General features: G+C 53.9%; 6 protein-coding genes across 6 annotated transcripts; 1 reads left to right on the top strand and 5 right to left on the bottom strand.

Annotated features, from left to right (window-relative positions):
• Nucleotides 1-1,151: 1,151 nt before the first annotated feature.
• SPBR_07645 (F-type H+-transporting ATPase subunit c) lies at nucleotides 1,152-2,089 on the top strand (the record flags this gene model as incomplete). The annotated part of the gene is made up of 3 exons (XM_040765899.1): nucleotides 1,152-1,245; nucleotides 1,627-1,970; nucleotides 2,084-2,089. The coding sequence occupies 3 exons, from the start codon at nucleotides 1,152-1,154 to the stop codon at nucleotides 2,087-2,089; spliced, it is 444 nt and encodes a 147-aa protein (XP_040617025.1).
• A 2,076-nt stretch (nucleotides 2,090-4,165) lies between these two features.
• Nucleotides 4,166-6,568, bottom strand: SPBR_06694 (phosphatidylinositol glycan, class Q; the record flags this gene model as incomplete). The annotated part of the gene is made up of 1 exon (XM_040764950.1): nucleotides 4,166-6,568. The coding sequence occupies one exon, from the start codon at nucleotides 6,566-6,568 to the stop codon at nucleotides 4,166-4,168; it is 2,403 nt and encodes an 800-aa protein (XP_040617024.1).
• Nucleotides 6,569-6,641: 73 nt separating this feature from the next.
• On the bottom strand, nucleotides 6,642-7,077 carry SPBR_09014 (uncharacterized protein; the record flags this gene model as incomplete). Its single annotated transcript, XM_040767140.1, has 3 exons — nucleotides 6,642-6,707; nucleotides 6,787-6,879; nucleotides 6,958-7,077. The coding sequence occupies 3 exons, from the start codon at nucleotides 7,075-7,077 to the stop codon at nucleotides 6,642-6,644; spliced, it is 279 nt and encodes a 92-aa protein (XP_040617023.1).
• A 1,038-nt stretch (nucleotides 7,078-8,115) lies between these two features.
• SPBR_07957 (distribution and morphology protein 35) lies at nucleotides 8,116-8,585 on the bottom strand (the record flags this gene model as incomplete). The annotated part of the gene is made up of 4 exons (XM_040766210.1): nucleotides 8,116-8,214; nucleotides 8,276-8,358; nucleotides 8,426-8,463; nucleotides 8,545-8,585. 4 exons carry the CDS (start codon nucleotides 8,583-8,585, stop codon nucleotides 8,116-8,118), a joined length of 261 nt encoding a protein of 86 aa, XP_040617022.1.
• A 1,182-nt stretch (nucleotides 8,586-9,767) lies between these two features.
• SPBR_06890 (26S proteasome regulatory subunit N3) lies at nucleotides 9,768-11,733 on the bottom strand (the record flags this gene model as incomplete). Its single annotated transcript, XM_040765146.1, has 3 exons — nucleotides 9,768-9,911; nucleotides 9,981-11,335; nucleotides 11,457-11,733. 3 exons carry the CDS (start codon nucleotides 11,731-11,733, stop codon nucleotides 9,768-9,770), a joined length of 1,776 nt encoding a protein of 591 aa, XP_040617021.1.
• A 1,790-nt stretch (nucleotides 11,734-13,523) lies between these two features.
• SPBR_06618 (transcription initiation factor tfiid subunit) lies at nucleotides 13,524-16,177 on the bottom strand (the record flags this gene model as incomplete). The annotated part of the gene is made up of 2 exons (XM_040764874.1): nucleotides 13,524-13,787; nucleotides 13,862-16,177. 2 exons carry the CDS (start codon nucleotides 16,175-16,177, stop codon nucleotides 13,524-13,526), a joined length of 2,580 nt encoding a protein of 859 aa, XP_040617020.1.
• Between the last annotated feature and the right edge of the window lie 262 nt (nucleotides 16,178-16,439).

The following is a 16,439-nucleotide window of genomic DNA, read 5'->3' as shown; positions in this document are numbered from 1 at the left end:
AGTCAGAGAAAAGGCTACAGCTGCCGGCATACAGCAGATTGGCCTCCGTTTGATGATACTCAAGCCCGTCCGTTTTGGAGTCTCCTGTCGCGAAAAGAACGAATCCACGAAGTGGACATGCCTCATCCAAAGGGCTAAAACACCGCCAGGCCACAACCGTCCCCTTTGCGATTTTACTTGCTCGTCTCCCTGTTTCCCGACAATGTCCGATAATAAGGTGGGAAAGTCAGAGAGGACCAGAAGGAACAAACTGCGGCCCATACTGATCTTATTTCCAACACGACATTCCTTCAGCTTCACTGTCCATGCCCTCGCCACTGGATTCCAGTGTCCCTTCCCCAGTTGTGTCGTGCTCGTCTTCCCCGGATGCCATAATCCTCGAAACCTATCGAGTCCTCGTCGTTCCTGGCCTTGTTCCTGTATATCTATAGCCTCCTTCTTTCCCCTCACTCGAGGGCCATCCGAAATGGACAGATGAATGCACGTCCCAGCCGCAGCTCGATGAGGCTGCAGGCAAACATGCCGGGCAGGACGGAGATGCAGCTGTATGAGCTTTCTTGTGAGCAAGAAGTCGCAGTTGTAGTCGAAACGAGGCCTTGCGAAATGAGGTGGTTGAAAAGGAGCAATAACAGACGTCGAGATATCAAAACTCGCTTCTCACTTTCACTTCAACTCGCTTCAACTTCAACTCGCGTCTCCTCTCGGCTTGCTCGTCCAGGCCTCGAAATCTCTGTAACACGTCCATAACCTCGTTCCATGGGTTGCTCTGTAGTCCGTTTGTAGTCCGTTTGTGTGTCTTGCTGAGCTTGCCCCGAGTACCCACCAATTCGTTTTCTTGTCCCAAAAGCTGGACCCGATAGTTCCCACTTCTTTTTTTTCCCGGCTTTCTCTCTCTCAATTCAACTCATTCCCCTTCGTCCATTCTCGGCTTCTCCTTTCTCCTTTTCCTTTCTTTCCTCTCTTTTCCCTCCTTCCCTCTCTCTCTTTTCTTCCTCTCCCTTTTCTTTCTCCCTCTTTCCTCTCTCCTCCTCTCTCTTATCCACTTCCATCATCCAAAGTCTTTTTATTTATTTTTTTGCTTTGCATCGCTGTCCTCCTTGTTTGCATATCCCTCTTCTTTTTTTTTCTTCCTCACACACACATCAGTCGCAATGGCTTCCCGCGTCCTCGCTTCCAGACTCGCCACCTCGATGGCTGCCGCTCGCCCTGCCATGCGCACGGCTGCTGCTAAGCGCACTTTTGCTGGTAAGGACACATCTTCCTGGAACTGGAGCATCGTGGAAGGGGGGATATCTAGGCAGGAACATCAACTGTTGTGTCGTGCCCATTGCCATGCCGGAATCGATTCGATTCGATCGACCTCCTCCCCGCCGCCTCACCACAACCGAGCTTTCTAGAGCTTCCCGGCGCTGGGAGATGACATTCGGGGGTTGCGGCAATTTTGGGCAGACGCGGCTGCGCGAAAAATCTTCCCTTGAGCTTCCAGTTGGTGATGGGCCCAGCACAACACAGCACAACTATGCCTGTCTCGACACACCCTCGATGCTTCAGTGCTTTCATGCTTCCATGGCATTGGCCAATGCCATCTCACAAAACTTGCCCGCTGACTTTTGTTCTTTTTTTCAGCCGCTGCCCGCCCCAGCCCCTTCCAGGCTGTCAAGCGCCAGCAGACCCCCAGCCTGCTGACCCAGGCTGCCACCAAGAAGGCTGCCTTCAACGGCCGCCGCATGTACAGCTCCGAGATTGCCCAGGCCATGGTTGAGGTCTCCAAGAACATTGGTATGGGCTCTGCTGCCATCGGTCTGACTGGTGCCGGTATTGGTATCGGCCTGGTCTTCGCTGCCCTGATCCAGGGTGTTGCCCGCAACCCTGCCCTCCGTGGCCAGCTGTTCTCGTACGCCATTCTGGGTTTCGCCTTCGTCGAGGCCATTGGTCTGTTCGACCTGATGGTTGCCCTCATGGCCAAGTTCGTAAGTGGTTCTCCGAACCTGCATCGATGTCGTGCTCTTTTGTCATCGTTGTCGCTGTTGCTACTCGTGATGTTGTCTCGAAACTTGGATACTAACAATGTTTTCTTCTCCAGACGTAAACATCGTCTCGCAAACCTCGCATCCTCTGAAATTGGCATTATGATCGGCCGACCTCGACTTGCAGCCTGCTATCTGTCCGTATATGGACGGGACAGGCCGAAGAGGAACAGGACTTGGCCGGTTTCGAAAATGCCTCAATTTGATTCCGAACAATCGAAGGACCAAGCGACAATATCAACCTACCAAATCAACCATCAACCACACCGAAACAAATGAATAGAGCATTCGCCGAGTGTACGACGACAAAGCAGAAACACAATACAGGGGACGGTTAGAAAAAATCTTAGACATCCCGGTTTGTAAATAATGGAGGGTCAAAAGACAAACCATTTCTGTAAAAAAGAATTTTCCAATAAAATCATGAACAAATTGATATTTTCTGGTGAACATGTATACTTTGGGTGGGGTGTATGACTTATTTCACATCGAGGAATAGGTGATGATGTGAATACAGGAACACAGGGGATGGCACTGGCATCTTGCGTTCTCTCATCTGTTCGTCTTGCTTCAATATCCGCCAGTGTTGAACACGGCTCCTCACGCGGAGACCGTATTGCGATGATGGAGCTCCACGTCTTGGGAGCAGGCTTCAGCACTTGTAGTAGGCAGACCCGGGGACGCGCGAGGCGTTGAGAAGCTCAAACATTGTAAAGGCCATGCAGCTAACAGGCCAAAGAAAGCAGTCCTCTCTCTCTCGCGGGACAAGGGTACAATGACAATTGTATGGTACGTTATAATTGTACGCATGCACGGCAAAGGCTCCACGAGACGTGCTCCGTGGCGCCAAGAGGCGAAAATGTCCGGCAGCAAATAATGTCGATCGCCAGGTGCGAATGCGTCTCCGGAGAACGGACGCCCGACGACACCGATCCCCCCAGAGCAAGCAACCTCTAACTCTGTGGTAATCCGTCATCATGGGCGAGGAAACTTCGTCGACGAATGGTACGCGTTGCCATCTCGACTACGGTAAGAGTGTCCTCACCATTGCGTCGTTTCGCCATCAGTCGCCTGCCAGAGGGACATACCAAGGGGCAAAGCAAAGGCCTCTGAGAGGTACGATGGGATGCGGTCCACTTGAAATCGCTCCTGTTTTTCTCTCTCTTGGTCGGCGCGCTCGCGCGAAATTAATAAAAAAATGAAAATGTCGTGTGCTATTGCTAGTCGCCGCCCACAGTGGATATCGTTAATCTGCAGTTGTCGTGCATTTTCGTCGCAATTTTTTGGCGTCGTCAGTACCTTCCGATTGCTGTTTGCATTTTTTGAAGGCTTTCGTCAATTTCGAAATGTGACAGAATAGAAATGAGAGGAGAAGAGTGACAGAAAGAGGAGAAGGGGGGATTCTCAAATGAGGAGGTGCTGCCTGCCGTCCGGCTGGTCCTGCCTCCCCTTGCTTTTCATTCCAAGTCTGCTTCCATAACCTATTTCGGCATCTCACTAACTTTGTGCGTGCGGGGAAAGCTTCCCCTGGCCGGCTCAGGGACACAACTTCCCGACGACCGTCCAGTTGAGCGCACGTGACTCAGGTGAAACGTCCAACATCAACATCGAGCAGCGAAAACAAACCATGCTCTGATGTGGAAAACAAGAATATGGTGCTTTGATGGCTATTGGTGTCCTGTGTCTTTGTCCGGGTTCCTAAACTTACCAATGTTTTTTACTAGTCACTATTTTTGAGGAAAGATTGTACGTAAATAAATAAGTAAATAAAATAATAAAAATACATACAGAGACAGTAAGTCATTAAATAATTTTATTCGTAGCAATTAATATCCCGTGAAAAGGGGGTTATGCATCCTTGCTCGTATTTATTCAGTCATACCCGAAGTGTCATAATACCAAAAAATACCAAGATTGATTGAACGAAGCCCAACATTTCAGAATATAAAAGAATCATTCATTAAGGTATCAACAACGAGGCCGGGGCGAGGCGGCAGCAACGCAAGCTAAAAGTATCATAAATAGGAAAACGAAGAATCAAACTCACGTGTACTATGAAGCGGTATAATTAAAACGAAAAAAACAGCAAAGAAAAGCTTCCCTAGGACATTAACCCTCCCTTTTAAGCACACGCCTTTTCACCTCCGAGCTCTCCGGTTGTTCGGCTCACTGCTGAAACTGCTTAAGCCGCCTGCAATGCCTCCGCTAACAGACTGGCCTCGCATGCGCCGACCACCGCCGATGTCAGGATACGCCACACGCTTCGTCTTGAGGGGTGGTAACGACTTGAGGGCCTCCCACATCTCCCATATGCCGGCCCGGCGGCCGGGCAGCATGACATACTGTAGACTATACAGGTTCTTGCGGTTGATGGGCGGTACAAACTTGCCAGTCAGCAGGCACAACAGCACCCGCGGCGCCAGATAGTGCTTGCGAATGCGCGAGCCCATCTGGAAGTACTGGTGGAACATGGCCTTGAAGGAGAGGGGGATGGGCGTGAGAAAGATGACCGAGGTGGACGGGTGGCTCGGCGAGGACGAGTCTGTCGCATCTGCAGCTGCCGACATGGTCGTATTGTAGCTTTGGCTGTCGCGCAGCTCGAACCGGATGCCGCCTGGTAGACGCCGCGGATCCTTGACCCGAAGCATCAGCGCAAACAGAGGGAAATGGTTGAGACACGACAGCAGAGTATCAAAGACGGCCTTGAGCGAGATGATGACCATTCGCGCAACCGCAAAATTAAGATAAAAGACAACAACGGTGGGTAAAAGGAAGAACAAAAACGTGAACAGAATGGTGCCCACTAGCAGCTGGTCGAGATCGTAATCGCACGAGTCAATACGGTTGCGCAGCACGTTGTGCTTCTTGCCGCGAAATAGGTGGAAAAGCGAGATCAGGATGGTCAACTGCCAGTGGTAGATACGCGCCGAGGCCAGGTAGAAAGAGTAGATGTGGATTGTTAGGATGGAGAGCAGGTCCGAGAAGAGGGCGAGCGGCATGCTGGCGCCAGCGAAGCTCGAGAAGCCAATGAACCAGATGATGTGCGGCAGGGCCGGGCGCAGCGCTCCGATGCAGCTCGACCAGTATTCGATGACCGAGAGAAACAGGTCACCTAGGAATGCGGCAAGCTCCGTGTTGAGCTTCAGGCCGGCTGGCCAGCCCATCAGCCACGAAATACTGCTCTGCAGCGCATCCACGGTGTATGTACTCAACAGCATACTGATCTGGTCGGCGACCCAGCCGGCGTTGTCGATAATATAGGAGCCGAGGGCGATGCCAATGATGACGTCGTTGGCCACGAGCCAAAGGCTGTTGTAGAAGCGAATGTAATCTGGGTGGCTTGTCGTGACGCTCTCCCAGTCGTTGCTGCGCTGTCGTAGTTTTACATACTGCATGGGCCAGTAGCAAAACTGCAGCAGCCGGATCTCGACCTGCTGGGCCGTGGCCGATATATCCTTCAGCGCAGCATAGCGCGGATTTGCACGCCACTCGAGCACACAAAGCAGCATCTCGGCGGCAATGCGGTGGCCGACGAGCCCCAGCACAAAAATGCGCGTGATGACGGGCACGACATACAGCATGATAAGCTCCCAGATCCAGCGCAGAATGGTGTCCTTCATGGTCGTGGCGGACTCGACCACGCGCTCTGACATACTAAGGCTTCGTTTTGAGCGAGTGCCGATGCGCGACACATTCTTTTGCAGCAGCAGCTCGAGTTCCCAGGCCCAGTTGATTTGGTTAACGATGCGCGGCAGGGCACGCTCCTTAGGCGACGACGTGTGCTTAACCACCGAGTGCAGTCGAAGCTTGTTGAGCAAGTTTTGTTTTTTCTCCTTGCGGAGGCGCTCCTGGCGCTCGTCTTCGGCTTCAATATCGTCGGCCAACAAAAGTGCAGCCGCTGCCGCAGCCGGCCCCCCGCGGCCAACACTGCTGCCGTTTCCAGTACCGTTACCATTGGCCTTGGTGGCGCCATTTATATTGCCATTGCCATGGCCATTGCCATGGCCATTACCGTTGCGGTTGCCTTTCCCGCTGTCATTCCAAGTACCATTGCTGCCTCGATTTCTCTTGGTGGCATCCTTACTGCCGCTTAAACGATCCGTGAGAGCCAGCGAGACAGGGTGGATGGAGATATATTGCATGCGGTGTGGTTGTGGCCGTTGGTAAAGGATCAACTGGATATTGGAAGCGCGGGCGCATGTGACCTTGGGAATGCGACCACGGACACTGGGACCAATGGTGGTGACACGGACCCAGGACGAGTCTGTGTGCTGTTCCTCTGGCGCATTGGAGAGGCCAAGGACATGCATGTTCGGCTGGCCGCAGAGCTCGTAGATGCGCGCAATGTCGTGGGCACTGTTGCGAAACAGAGTGCCCGCCTTGAGCGCAAAGTCGACATTGCGGACGTCGGCATCTTCGAGGATGGCCACGACCGTAACATCGAGATCCGAATTCTTCCATCCAACGACGACACCGGGAAGCTCTGACCGCGCGATGTCGACCGGCCAGAAAACGCGCATTAACCCATCATGCTCTGGCATGACAGGTAATTGGAACGTGGGTGTGAGGGCGGACGAGCGGATAAGGGGAAATGAGGACAAGAGGTAAAAGGGGCTAGAAGGAACCGCGCCGTCGAAGTTGTTCTCGTGCCGAGATGCCGGACGCAGACGACCGGGGATGCTAGCAGCGAGCAACAGTCAGCTGAATGGTCTGCCTTGCGAAGGATTAGTGTAGATGCAGTGACATAGTGACAACATACCAAGCTGGCTTCCCTTGTCGCGAGCCGCTCTACCGGAATAAAGACCAAGAGGAAGAGGAGAGAGAGCACGGCGAAGCCCTTTGCGGCACGAGTCTATCAAAATATCAACAAAGCTGGACCAAACCAGAATTTAAGGACCAGAAGTAGCACGGAGGCAATGGGCATACTCACAACAACTCCGTAGTCCCAGGCAAAGATGGCCAGCTCATAGAGCCGAGTCACCAAGTCCCAGCGGGCGGTGATGTAGCCGGCGACAAAGATCCCGAGAGTCAGGACGGAGAAGGGGTGCATAGAATCCACCGTCCCTATGAGGAGCGCATGCCGGGTGGGAAGTAGTTATTGGAGGAAGGCGAGAGGGACGGGCAAGTCTGCAGAAATACAAGCAGACGAGGAGGGAGAACCCAAGGCTCAATGCCGACGAGTAAAACGAGCTGACCGATTCCGAGGTCGATCGAAGTGGCCGACGGGTCACCAGAGGGAAAGACGCCGCAGGATTGCAAGATGCTCTGAATTGGTCGGTAAATGTTTCGGGCGTGTGCTTCGTGCGGAAAATCGACCGTGCAAGAGGTTTCGAATATGAGAGAAGAGTTTGCTTGGTTGGTGGCGATGCAATGTCGCGAGAATGGGAGGTCGATGCAGTCGGATTCTTGAACAAACAGGGGTAGACACAAACGAGAGGTGGATTGATTACCAGCCGGCACGATCTACCATTGTCTGAACGCTCTGCCCTTCGTCCTTTTGTTGTTTCGCTAGTTGTCGTGGGGTGGTGGGAAAGTGGAGGGAGGTGATCACAAATGAGCGTGGAAAAGCTTCATATCCCACGTCCCCGAATGAGTAGCGGGCGAGTTGGTGTCGTGGCAGGTGCGTTTGCTGCTGTTGGCGGTAGGGTCGAGTATGGAGCGATTGCTGGGAAGGTGCGAGGCGCCGTGGTGTCACTCTGTTACAGATGGGCAAGAGACCCACTCTCCAATCTCCATTGTTATGGCTCGGGTCGAATGCACTCAACGAAGACGGGGAAAATCCAATCACGTGCAAGTTACAGAGGCACGAAGCACCAGGCAAGGGTATGATTGATGCAAACTTAAACCTACGAGTTTAAGGACATGAGAAGTTATGAGCAGCATGCATCTCTATAGTATATTCACACAACCTGTTTATGAACCAGGAATGGCATTGTGATGTATAAACATTAAAATAAAGAAAGGAGAATTGAGACAATGCAAAAACCTAGAATGGGATGACATCCAGCGAGCCTGTATTTTAATGTCCATTTTGCCCTTTGAACGCCGAGTAAGAATGCAGGTAAGTTAAGAAGCCGTTGAATTCACGTCATGGCTTCTTGTTGTTCATGTACAACAGGTCGCTCTCCTTGTGGTCCTCACGCGCCTCCTCGACGAGCTTGTCTATGCCCTTTGCCTTGAGGGCGCCCTGCACCGTGTCAGCGTTGCGAGGGGGACAAGAAGATGATTTAATTAAAGGCTCAACATACCTTGAGGCATACTTGGTATTCCTTGAACAGGGCATCGCACTTGTCCTTGGTTTGGGATGTTGTTGTGCTGCGCTTCAGAAACTCTGAAAACGAAATGGTCAGCATTGTAAGGCTTTTTCTCGTGGACGCCACATGCACAGCTGCACTTACCCTCGCTGTACCACTTAAGGAAGCAAGTGTCATATTTTCTAGAGTACCATTGTCAGTATTTGGCGGCCGAGGCAGGAATCCTTGTCGTCTGTTTGACTTTGGGGAGATGCATGGCTTACTCCTTCACCTCGTTGCACTCAGGTGCCAGAGAGGCAGACATTGTGCTATAGCGTCCAAACGGTACAATGACAAGGAAAGGTCGCTAGCAAGACGACAGGACGTAACGTTATGCTGAGCGGCGCGGCAGCGGATTTGATGTGAGAAGCGTGTAATGAGAAGCGAGATTGATATAAATGATCGTTTTGGCAGACGGCCGAATTAAGTACACTGCGACAGGGCGGACTGAAGGCAACTAGCGGGGCTTTGGGGCCCAGATGGCCTCGTGGTTCTGGAAGGTGCGCCGAGTGGCGGCTTTTGCCAGCCTGTGTGCCAGCGCCAAAGCTTTGCCCTCGGAACCCGCAGCACCCGCTAAGCTTCACGGTTGAATTGCCAGCTTTGGACATAGCCTTGCGAAGCATTAAGTAGTGTACGTCCGTACGACCTCGTAGGAAGAAATATCCATATTCCGATATTGGGGGATCAATTGGGTTCTTGTATCTGTCTTTCTTTTTGCATTATTAGATAGCGAACTGACTCCACCTTTAGTCGCCCCGTCCTCCCTCTACCACGGCCCGTTTCCTCATCGTTTTTCTGTACTGCCAGCTGCACATCAGATCGGAGGTCGGGGATGCCTATTGACTCTCTTAGAGTCTCCTCTCCTAGCTGTCCCTGCACTTCATTGTACCGCACCGGCCCTTCCAGTCTCATTTTTCTAAACCCAGCTGCTTAAATATCAAACACTCCAAGCAGGCGCCTAGAAGGATTCTCAAAACGATCCCAGTAAAAGGGATCTCAAAGACACGTCTTACCAGAAATGCTACCGAAGTTGACAGCAGAAGATGTAAGAGCAAAGGTACGCAAAACAAGAGCGGAGGCGTCGTGTTTGGTGGTGTAAAGAAGAAACACGTAGATACCATCACAGTAAAATCAGCCCGGCTACCGTACATGCAAGCGAGGAGCAGGAGTGCAATGGGCGTGAAGTAAACTGTAGCTTTAATAATAAGTGGGATACATGTTTATGAGAGATAAATATGGACGAAAACACATAATAGTAGAAAGTACAGGATGCAAAGAAGTGAGGACGAAAGAAAAACGAAAAGCACATTAGACAACGGAGAGAAAAGCAGTAAAACCAGCAGAAAAACGACCTGTCTCCCCGGCGCCTCCCGGAAAACAAAAGACATAAAAAGGTGCGACTGTGACAAAGGGCACACGATTGGCAAGAGTTCGGCATACGTATCGATTACATGCCGTCGAACTCGCCACCCAGGTCATCCTCATCCAGGTCGCCGTCTTGTATCTCCTTCGCCATCTCACGCTCGCGCTCTCGTGCCTCCTGAGCATTCTTCAGCTCTAACCGGTGCTGATTCATGGGGAAACGCATCGCCTAAGGAAGACAACATGGTTAGTCAGGTTATTTTCACAACGTGGAATAAATTAGGGGGTGACACCTTACCTTGACGCTCTCGTCGTGCAGAGCGAGGCAAGCCCGGATACGGTCATGGAAGGCCTCGCCCGGCTCGCGTGTGGCGTACACGTCACCAACGTCCTTGCTCTTCATGAAGCCGTGTTCGCGGTCGAGTGTGGCCTCGATCACGCCATCTCGGATGGCCTTGGCAACAATGTACTCTGCAGACTCCTCGCTACCTAGGTGCAGCCGGATGCATATGTCGCGCAAAGAAATGCGGCTGTACGACAGCGACATCATGCGGATGCCCGTCTTGATGACGTTCTGGCGTAGGCGGAGGATCAGCGAGTAGGTGCCGTCCTTGCGGAACGTGTCGGCGTGGTCGGCAATGGTCGTCTCAAAGTCCTCCAGGTTGCCGACGCGCACAGCCTGCACCAGCAGGAAGTACGGGTGCAGTGCCTGCTCCAGAGTGGCCTGCCGGAAAATGGCGCGGTCGGGAATGTCACCCATGAGGAGCTCCACGACAAGCAGCAGCTTGGTCGCTGTCTGAGAGAACCCAACAGCCGAGGGGCTTGAAGGCGCCTTCCGCGTAGCAGCGGTCAGGTGCTCGTGGGCCTCGGTGTAGTTCAGCTGAATGGCACGGATGCGTCCCAGGTAGTACAGGAACCGGGCAACCTGGTTGTTAGCCGCGTTCTCCGGGAACTGAGTGTGGGACACCAATAGGTCGGCCTGAGCAATGTTTGATGTCGATAGGTAATTCCGCAGAAGAAGCACAATGACAGCGGCTTGCGTATCGACATCCTTGCGCAGAACAGCGGTACGGAGCGCAGCCAGCAGAGCAGGGCGGATAGCGATGACGGGCGACTGCGGCGAGGGTGGCAGAGGGGCAAGCTGCTCGCTGAACAGGGAGTAGTAGAAATACACCTTAGCAGCGAGCGAGTCGAGCGTGCGCCGGTTCAGAGTGTGGATGCGCTCAGTCAGGACGCGCGCAAAATCGTAGCCACGTTGCTGCTGCTTAGCGTCGTACAGGTGAACGAGGATCAGGATGCCGAGGAAGATATCGATCTCGGGGATGATGTCCTTCTTGGGTGTGGTAGTAGCAGATGGCGGCGGCGTGCCAGACGCACCATTCTTGGTCGGGGTTGCTGCCGAAGCAGGTGTGTCGACCTCCATCTCTGCACCGTTTGGCCGCCGGCCCAGCGGAAGGTTCTCCCGGCCGAGGGCGGCCAGCAGCTGCTTTGCGGGTGCGGAATTCGCCGGGAAGGTCTCCGAAATGACGCGTGCCAGAATATCGGGGGTCAGGCGCTTGCGGAGAGATGAGATGGAGCGCATCGCGCGAAGGGAGAAGCGAGCATCGAAAAGGGCGACGGCGCGATCGAGCAGAGCGAAGTTGCTCTTGATATCTAATGAACCAGAGTGGTTAGTCACAGCAAACAATGTGCGAGGTGCGAGGTCCCTGGGTGTTGCTCAAGAGCGCAACGCAGCCACGAGAACCAAGGTCCAGGCAATGGCGTCGCAACGTACCTGCAGATGTTTGAACAGCAGGGTCAACCTTGACGACATCCTCCTCTTCCGCAGAGGCGTCGCCGTCTGCCATGGCAACATCGCCATCCTCGCCCTGCTGCTTGCCGGCTCCTTTTGATGGTGCTACGACGACGGTGGCCTCGCCATCGCCGCCCTTTCCGGGCTTCTTCTTGCCCTTGAGCGTGGCGTCGTCCTTCATCTCAACATCCTTGTTGTTACGGATGCCACCATTTTCAACAGGCTCCTTGCCGTTGCCACGAGGTGTTTTGCCCGGCATGGCGAGGAAGTGTGTATGTGTTGGGGCTGGAACGGCGGGTTCGTTGCAGCTCGGCGTATCTTGTCGGAAAAGCGCGTCAAGATGCGGCTTGGGATGAGCAGAAAGTGTCAAAGACGCAGGAAAGGAGGGGGGAGATTAGCTACTCCGTTTGTGGTTGCAAAAGTGGCGCCGGTGCGCTGTGGGCTTGTTCGCTCGATGCGGCTGTTTTGCGTCTTTGTCCTTGGGAATCTCGTCTAATGGGGGTCTGCTTCTGTTATGCTAATGATGATGGCGAAGGGTTCGGTGAGGCACAGGTGCGACGGACGAGCTAGATGGTGATCAAAGCAAGATCGCTGGCCGTTGTGAGGGGTGGTGATGAGAGGGAGACCCGATGGGCAAGGGGAGTGTGATGATGGAAGACAGCAATGAGGATACGCGGCTGAGGCAGCGAGAGAGGCGAAAGACAGCTTTGGTCGTGGTTAGCCTGAAAAAGACTGGGACGGAACCTTTGGGGGTACTGTCGAACCCAGCAACGTAGGAAATAGCTGTAGGCTGTGATACGCAGTCGCAGTTTGGGGTTGCTGTGCTGCTGCAGCAAGGCAAAATGCAGCGCAATTTGAGAGAAAATGGGGAAATGAAGCTGTAAAGTGTAGCTTTCAAAATAGTCGTGATCCAAGCAGATCACATATGGTCACTGGGAAAGAAGCAGGACGAAAAGTGGAAGGTGCATTGGGTGTTGGAACAGCGGAGCTTGGGAAGTCTCGAGAAATCGCAGAAGGTGGTGGAAAGGTCGCATGGACGTAGCCAAACACAGGGCAAGACCATGCCTGGTAGCAAACAAAGCCCTGGGAGGGCTCCATCGCACTACAAAATACAGGGGAAACAATGCGCACGCTGTCACACTCTAGCGCTTTGCACCTGCCGGAGAAACGCACACTCGCTATTTTTTGGGGTGAAGGGATCTGTGGGCAAGTATTGGCTACCACTGTCGTTGCAGTTAGTGTGCGCGAATGGGCATGTTGCAGCTACCCACTTCCTGCCGGAACGCCTTCTGTCCCAATTCACTCGCGTGACGTTAGTCCATGGCTGCCTTCTGGCTGAAGGCGTCGCGGACTTCTACAGCAGTATTATTCATCCATTTCATTGTCGCTTCAATCACGCACACCAAACAAACGCACTTCCAATAGTGATTGGCATGACGCGATTAACCTCTGCCGCTGTGCCGGGGTCAATTTTGTCGTTTAAAGATCTGGTAAATAGTGAAAATATTCACCGCGCGATATGCTTTGCGATGGTTTCTTTCCTGCCCAACAATTTCCTTTACGTGTCACAATATCATGCCTTGCGAAAATCGAAGCTAGGAATGCACAGATTGCCCTGTGCCGGCATATGAAGGGGTCTTTAAACGGCAAGTCGCAGAGGTAGAGAGTCGTTGTTGGCATACTAGAACTGCTGGATGTGAGTGGGCCGACGTATTAGTGTTTCAATGGAATACACGTGACCTACATTGACTTCGTCGACGTCCGATTTACTTCATGCTCTGGGTTAGGTTTGCAGCGTCTACCATTGTTTTCTTAAAGAGGTACCGACGTCCATGTTAGAAATGCACAGAAAATAATTAAGCAATACAGATAAAAGAAAGGCAAAGGCAATACTGCGTGCGCCGTGGCTCCGACCACATTCTTTGTTAATAATTGGCGTTTCCCATCCCGGATGAACATACTCCATAGATTTTTTTTTTAAAAAAAAAAAAATAAAACGCCCCCTGCCCTCCTGAAGATCGCAAAAGAACACATTCACAAAGGCCCTCTTCACGGGTCGTTCTTTGTGGCCGACGTAACCTTGGCGGCCTGGATGACGCTCATTTTGGTGATCCAAGCCATCGAAGGCTGCACCTTGCGGACAGTGCGCAGCTCGTCTGACGAGTAGCCGGGGATGCGGATGTTGTACGTGCGCTCCAGCACCAGCTGCAAATCGCGGATCTCGAGTACCTTAGACCCGCGTTCTTTGGCGTTGCGGCAGGCGGAGTGCAGCACACTGTCCACAAACGAGTCGGCCAGGTTCAGAACCGACTTCTGCATGTTAGTACGAATGGAACGTGACGTAAAAGTCAATGGACAGTGAAATGCGAGGCAAAGAGAAGACATACCTCTTCAACCTCCGGCTGCAGCAGATTGCCTTCGTGGCCCTCAGCCGTACCACCGCACACCTGGCGGACTAGCTCATCGAGGCGCTTCTTGTTCAGCACGCGCTCGCCCTCACCGTCGATTTGGATGGCGGGCACCTTGGCGATCGCGGCTTGTCCGAGGACACCGCCGACCACACCGCTACCGCCGGTCAGCGTCGGACGGCCGGGCACAAGGCCACCGCCGAGAGAAACGGGCTGAGGCATCTGCGCGGCCTTCTCAGACAACTGCTTAGTGATATTCTGGCGTGACTCGCCTAGCTTTGAGTTAATGCGGGCTGCTTCCTGCGTAGCGCTCGTTGGAATGTTCTGACCTCCAGCACCACTGTTCGCTGCTGCTGCGGCGGCGGCGGCGGCGGCTTGTTGTTGCTGTTGCTGTTGGTTCATAGCAGCCTGTTGCTGGTGCATCGACTGATTTTGTGCTTGGTTGTTTTGCTGCTGAGGTGTGGCCGCGCTGTTGTTGACGCCGCCAGGAGTGGCAACGCCCGAACCAGGGGTAGCTCCATTCGCGGATGCAACCGGCGGGGTGGCTACTGCTCCGTTGCTGATCGAAGCAGCGCGCTTTTTATTCGCTTCCTCGATGGCTTTCTGGTGCGACAGCGCCCTGGGGGGGGCATTCACTGGTATGGCAACGTGCGGGGTCTGCGGCACACGGCTAGCAGCTGCCGCGGCCGATGCAGGTGTCGGCGTGCCAGCCGTCGGTGGACCGCCTGCTTTGCTGGCAGCCGCAGCAGCGGTGTTGATGGGCGTAGGAGGGGGATGCACGGGAGTTTGCACGGGCGGCTTGGGCGGCTGCTTCGGCGCGCCCTGCATGGCGGCGGCAGGAATGACTGGCGGGGGAATCGGAGTTTGCTGGACGCTTCCCGGTGCCGGCTTGTTCGCCCCTCCTGCGGCATTGTTGTTATTGCTGTTGATAGCCATATTGGTGTTGCCCGTGCCTTGTCGCGCTCCAGCTGCAATCGATTCCTTTTTGGCGGCTTCAATAGCGCCGTTGATGTTGGCTTGTGAGCTCTGCATATTCGTGGCCTCTGTCTTGGCGTTTTTCTGTTGTCCTGCTGGTTGCTGGGCTGCCGCTCCTGCCTGTTGTGTCGATCGTGGCTGCTGTTGACCGCCTGCGGCACCGCCCGCCGCTTGTTGTTGCATCATTTTTTGCTGCATGTACACTTTCGTCTGCTCTTGCTGTTTACGATACGCGGCCACAAAGCGCGTCGAGTCGTCCAGTAGCTTTTGAAGCATATCGCGGCGGTCCTTGTAGGTCTTTGCATCCTCGGGCGTGATCTGGTTGTTGGCGGAGCGCATTTTGAAACTGGCGTCAAGCTTATTGACGTTGCTGCGCGCCATTTCGATCTGTGTCAGTGACATACCAAGCTTCTTACGCACATCTTCCTGCCACTTCGCTGCAACCTCTGGAGGTTTGTCGGCAAGCGCCGGTGGGGGGAGGTAAGTAAGCAAACTGAGATTTTGCAGCACATTGTCTGAAAATTTCGTGGGCTGCTGCGGCCGTTGCTGCTGCTGTGGTCCTGCAGCACCAGCCTGTGCTTGTTGTTGAGGTCCGGCAGGCGGCGACCCTGCTGCGCCGGGTCTTGCCGCAGCACCGGCATTGCCAGCCGCCGCCACCCCAGCCACCGCACTTGCTGCTCTGGCCTGGCCTTGCTGCTGCTGGAGCTGCTGCTGTTGCGCCTGAGCCTGAGCCTGAGCTTGAGCCTGAGCCTGAGCTTGAGCTTGAGCTTGAGCTTGAGCTTGAGCCTGAGCCTGAGCCTGAGCCTGAGCCTGAGCCTGAGCCTGAGCCTGAGCCTGAGCCTGAGCCTGAGCCTGAGCCTGCGCCTGAGCCTGCGCCTGTGCTTGATTTGATGCTTGGCCTTGAGCAGACTGTGCCTGCTGCATTTGCTGCGCAGCTGCCTGTCCGTCGCCTTGCGGTGATTGTTGGCCTTGCTGCTGCTGCTGCTGCTGCTTAAGCAACATCTGCTGTCTCTGCAATGCCGCCATGCGACGCTCGCGAATCTTGCGCGCCAAAACCGGCGTGAACTCCTGGATCTTCCTCCGAGCAGTCTCTCGCTCGCTGGAGCCCTCGGGGTTGCTCTCCAGAGTTGCCCATAGCACGCGAAGACCATTCTCGTATTTGCCACGTTCCTGGGGCGTCAATTCTTTAATAGTGCGCATCTGCTCGGGCCGATACATGACGGGCTGCTGCTGTTGTTGCTGGGACGATGATTGCTGCATCGGTACACTGGAGGCACCGGGGGTGCCGGCGCCGGTCTGTTGCGGGCTGCCTTGGTTCATCGTAGGTGAAATGGATGGTATATTCGAAGAACGGAAGGAGGAACTGATAAACAAAACTTGTACTCTGTGGTCGTACAACTAATGTCACTGATGACAAAGTTCTCGGTCGCAAGGGTAGTGTCGCAATTCGTGCGCAGGTTTGCAACCGGTATGAGCGAAAACGACGCTCGAACCGTCGCCCAGCTTGGATAAACGGAAGTGTTCAGTTAGACCAGACAATGAGAAAGCAAGAATCTATTAATGGCGGAACTGGTCATCGGTA

This window comes from Sporothrix brasiliensis, assembly GCF_000820605.1.
Source record: "Sporothrix brasiliensis 5110 chromosome Unknown Cont20, whole genome shotgun sequence".
Taxonomy (NCBI): domain Eukaryota; kingdom Fungi; phylum Ascomycota; class Sordariomycetes; order Ophiostomatales; family Ophiostomataceae; genus Sporothrix; species Sporothrix brasiliensis.
This window is presented reverse-complemented; position numbering and strand designations above follow the sequence as displayed.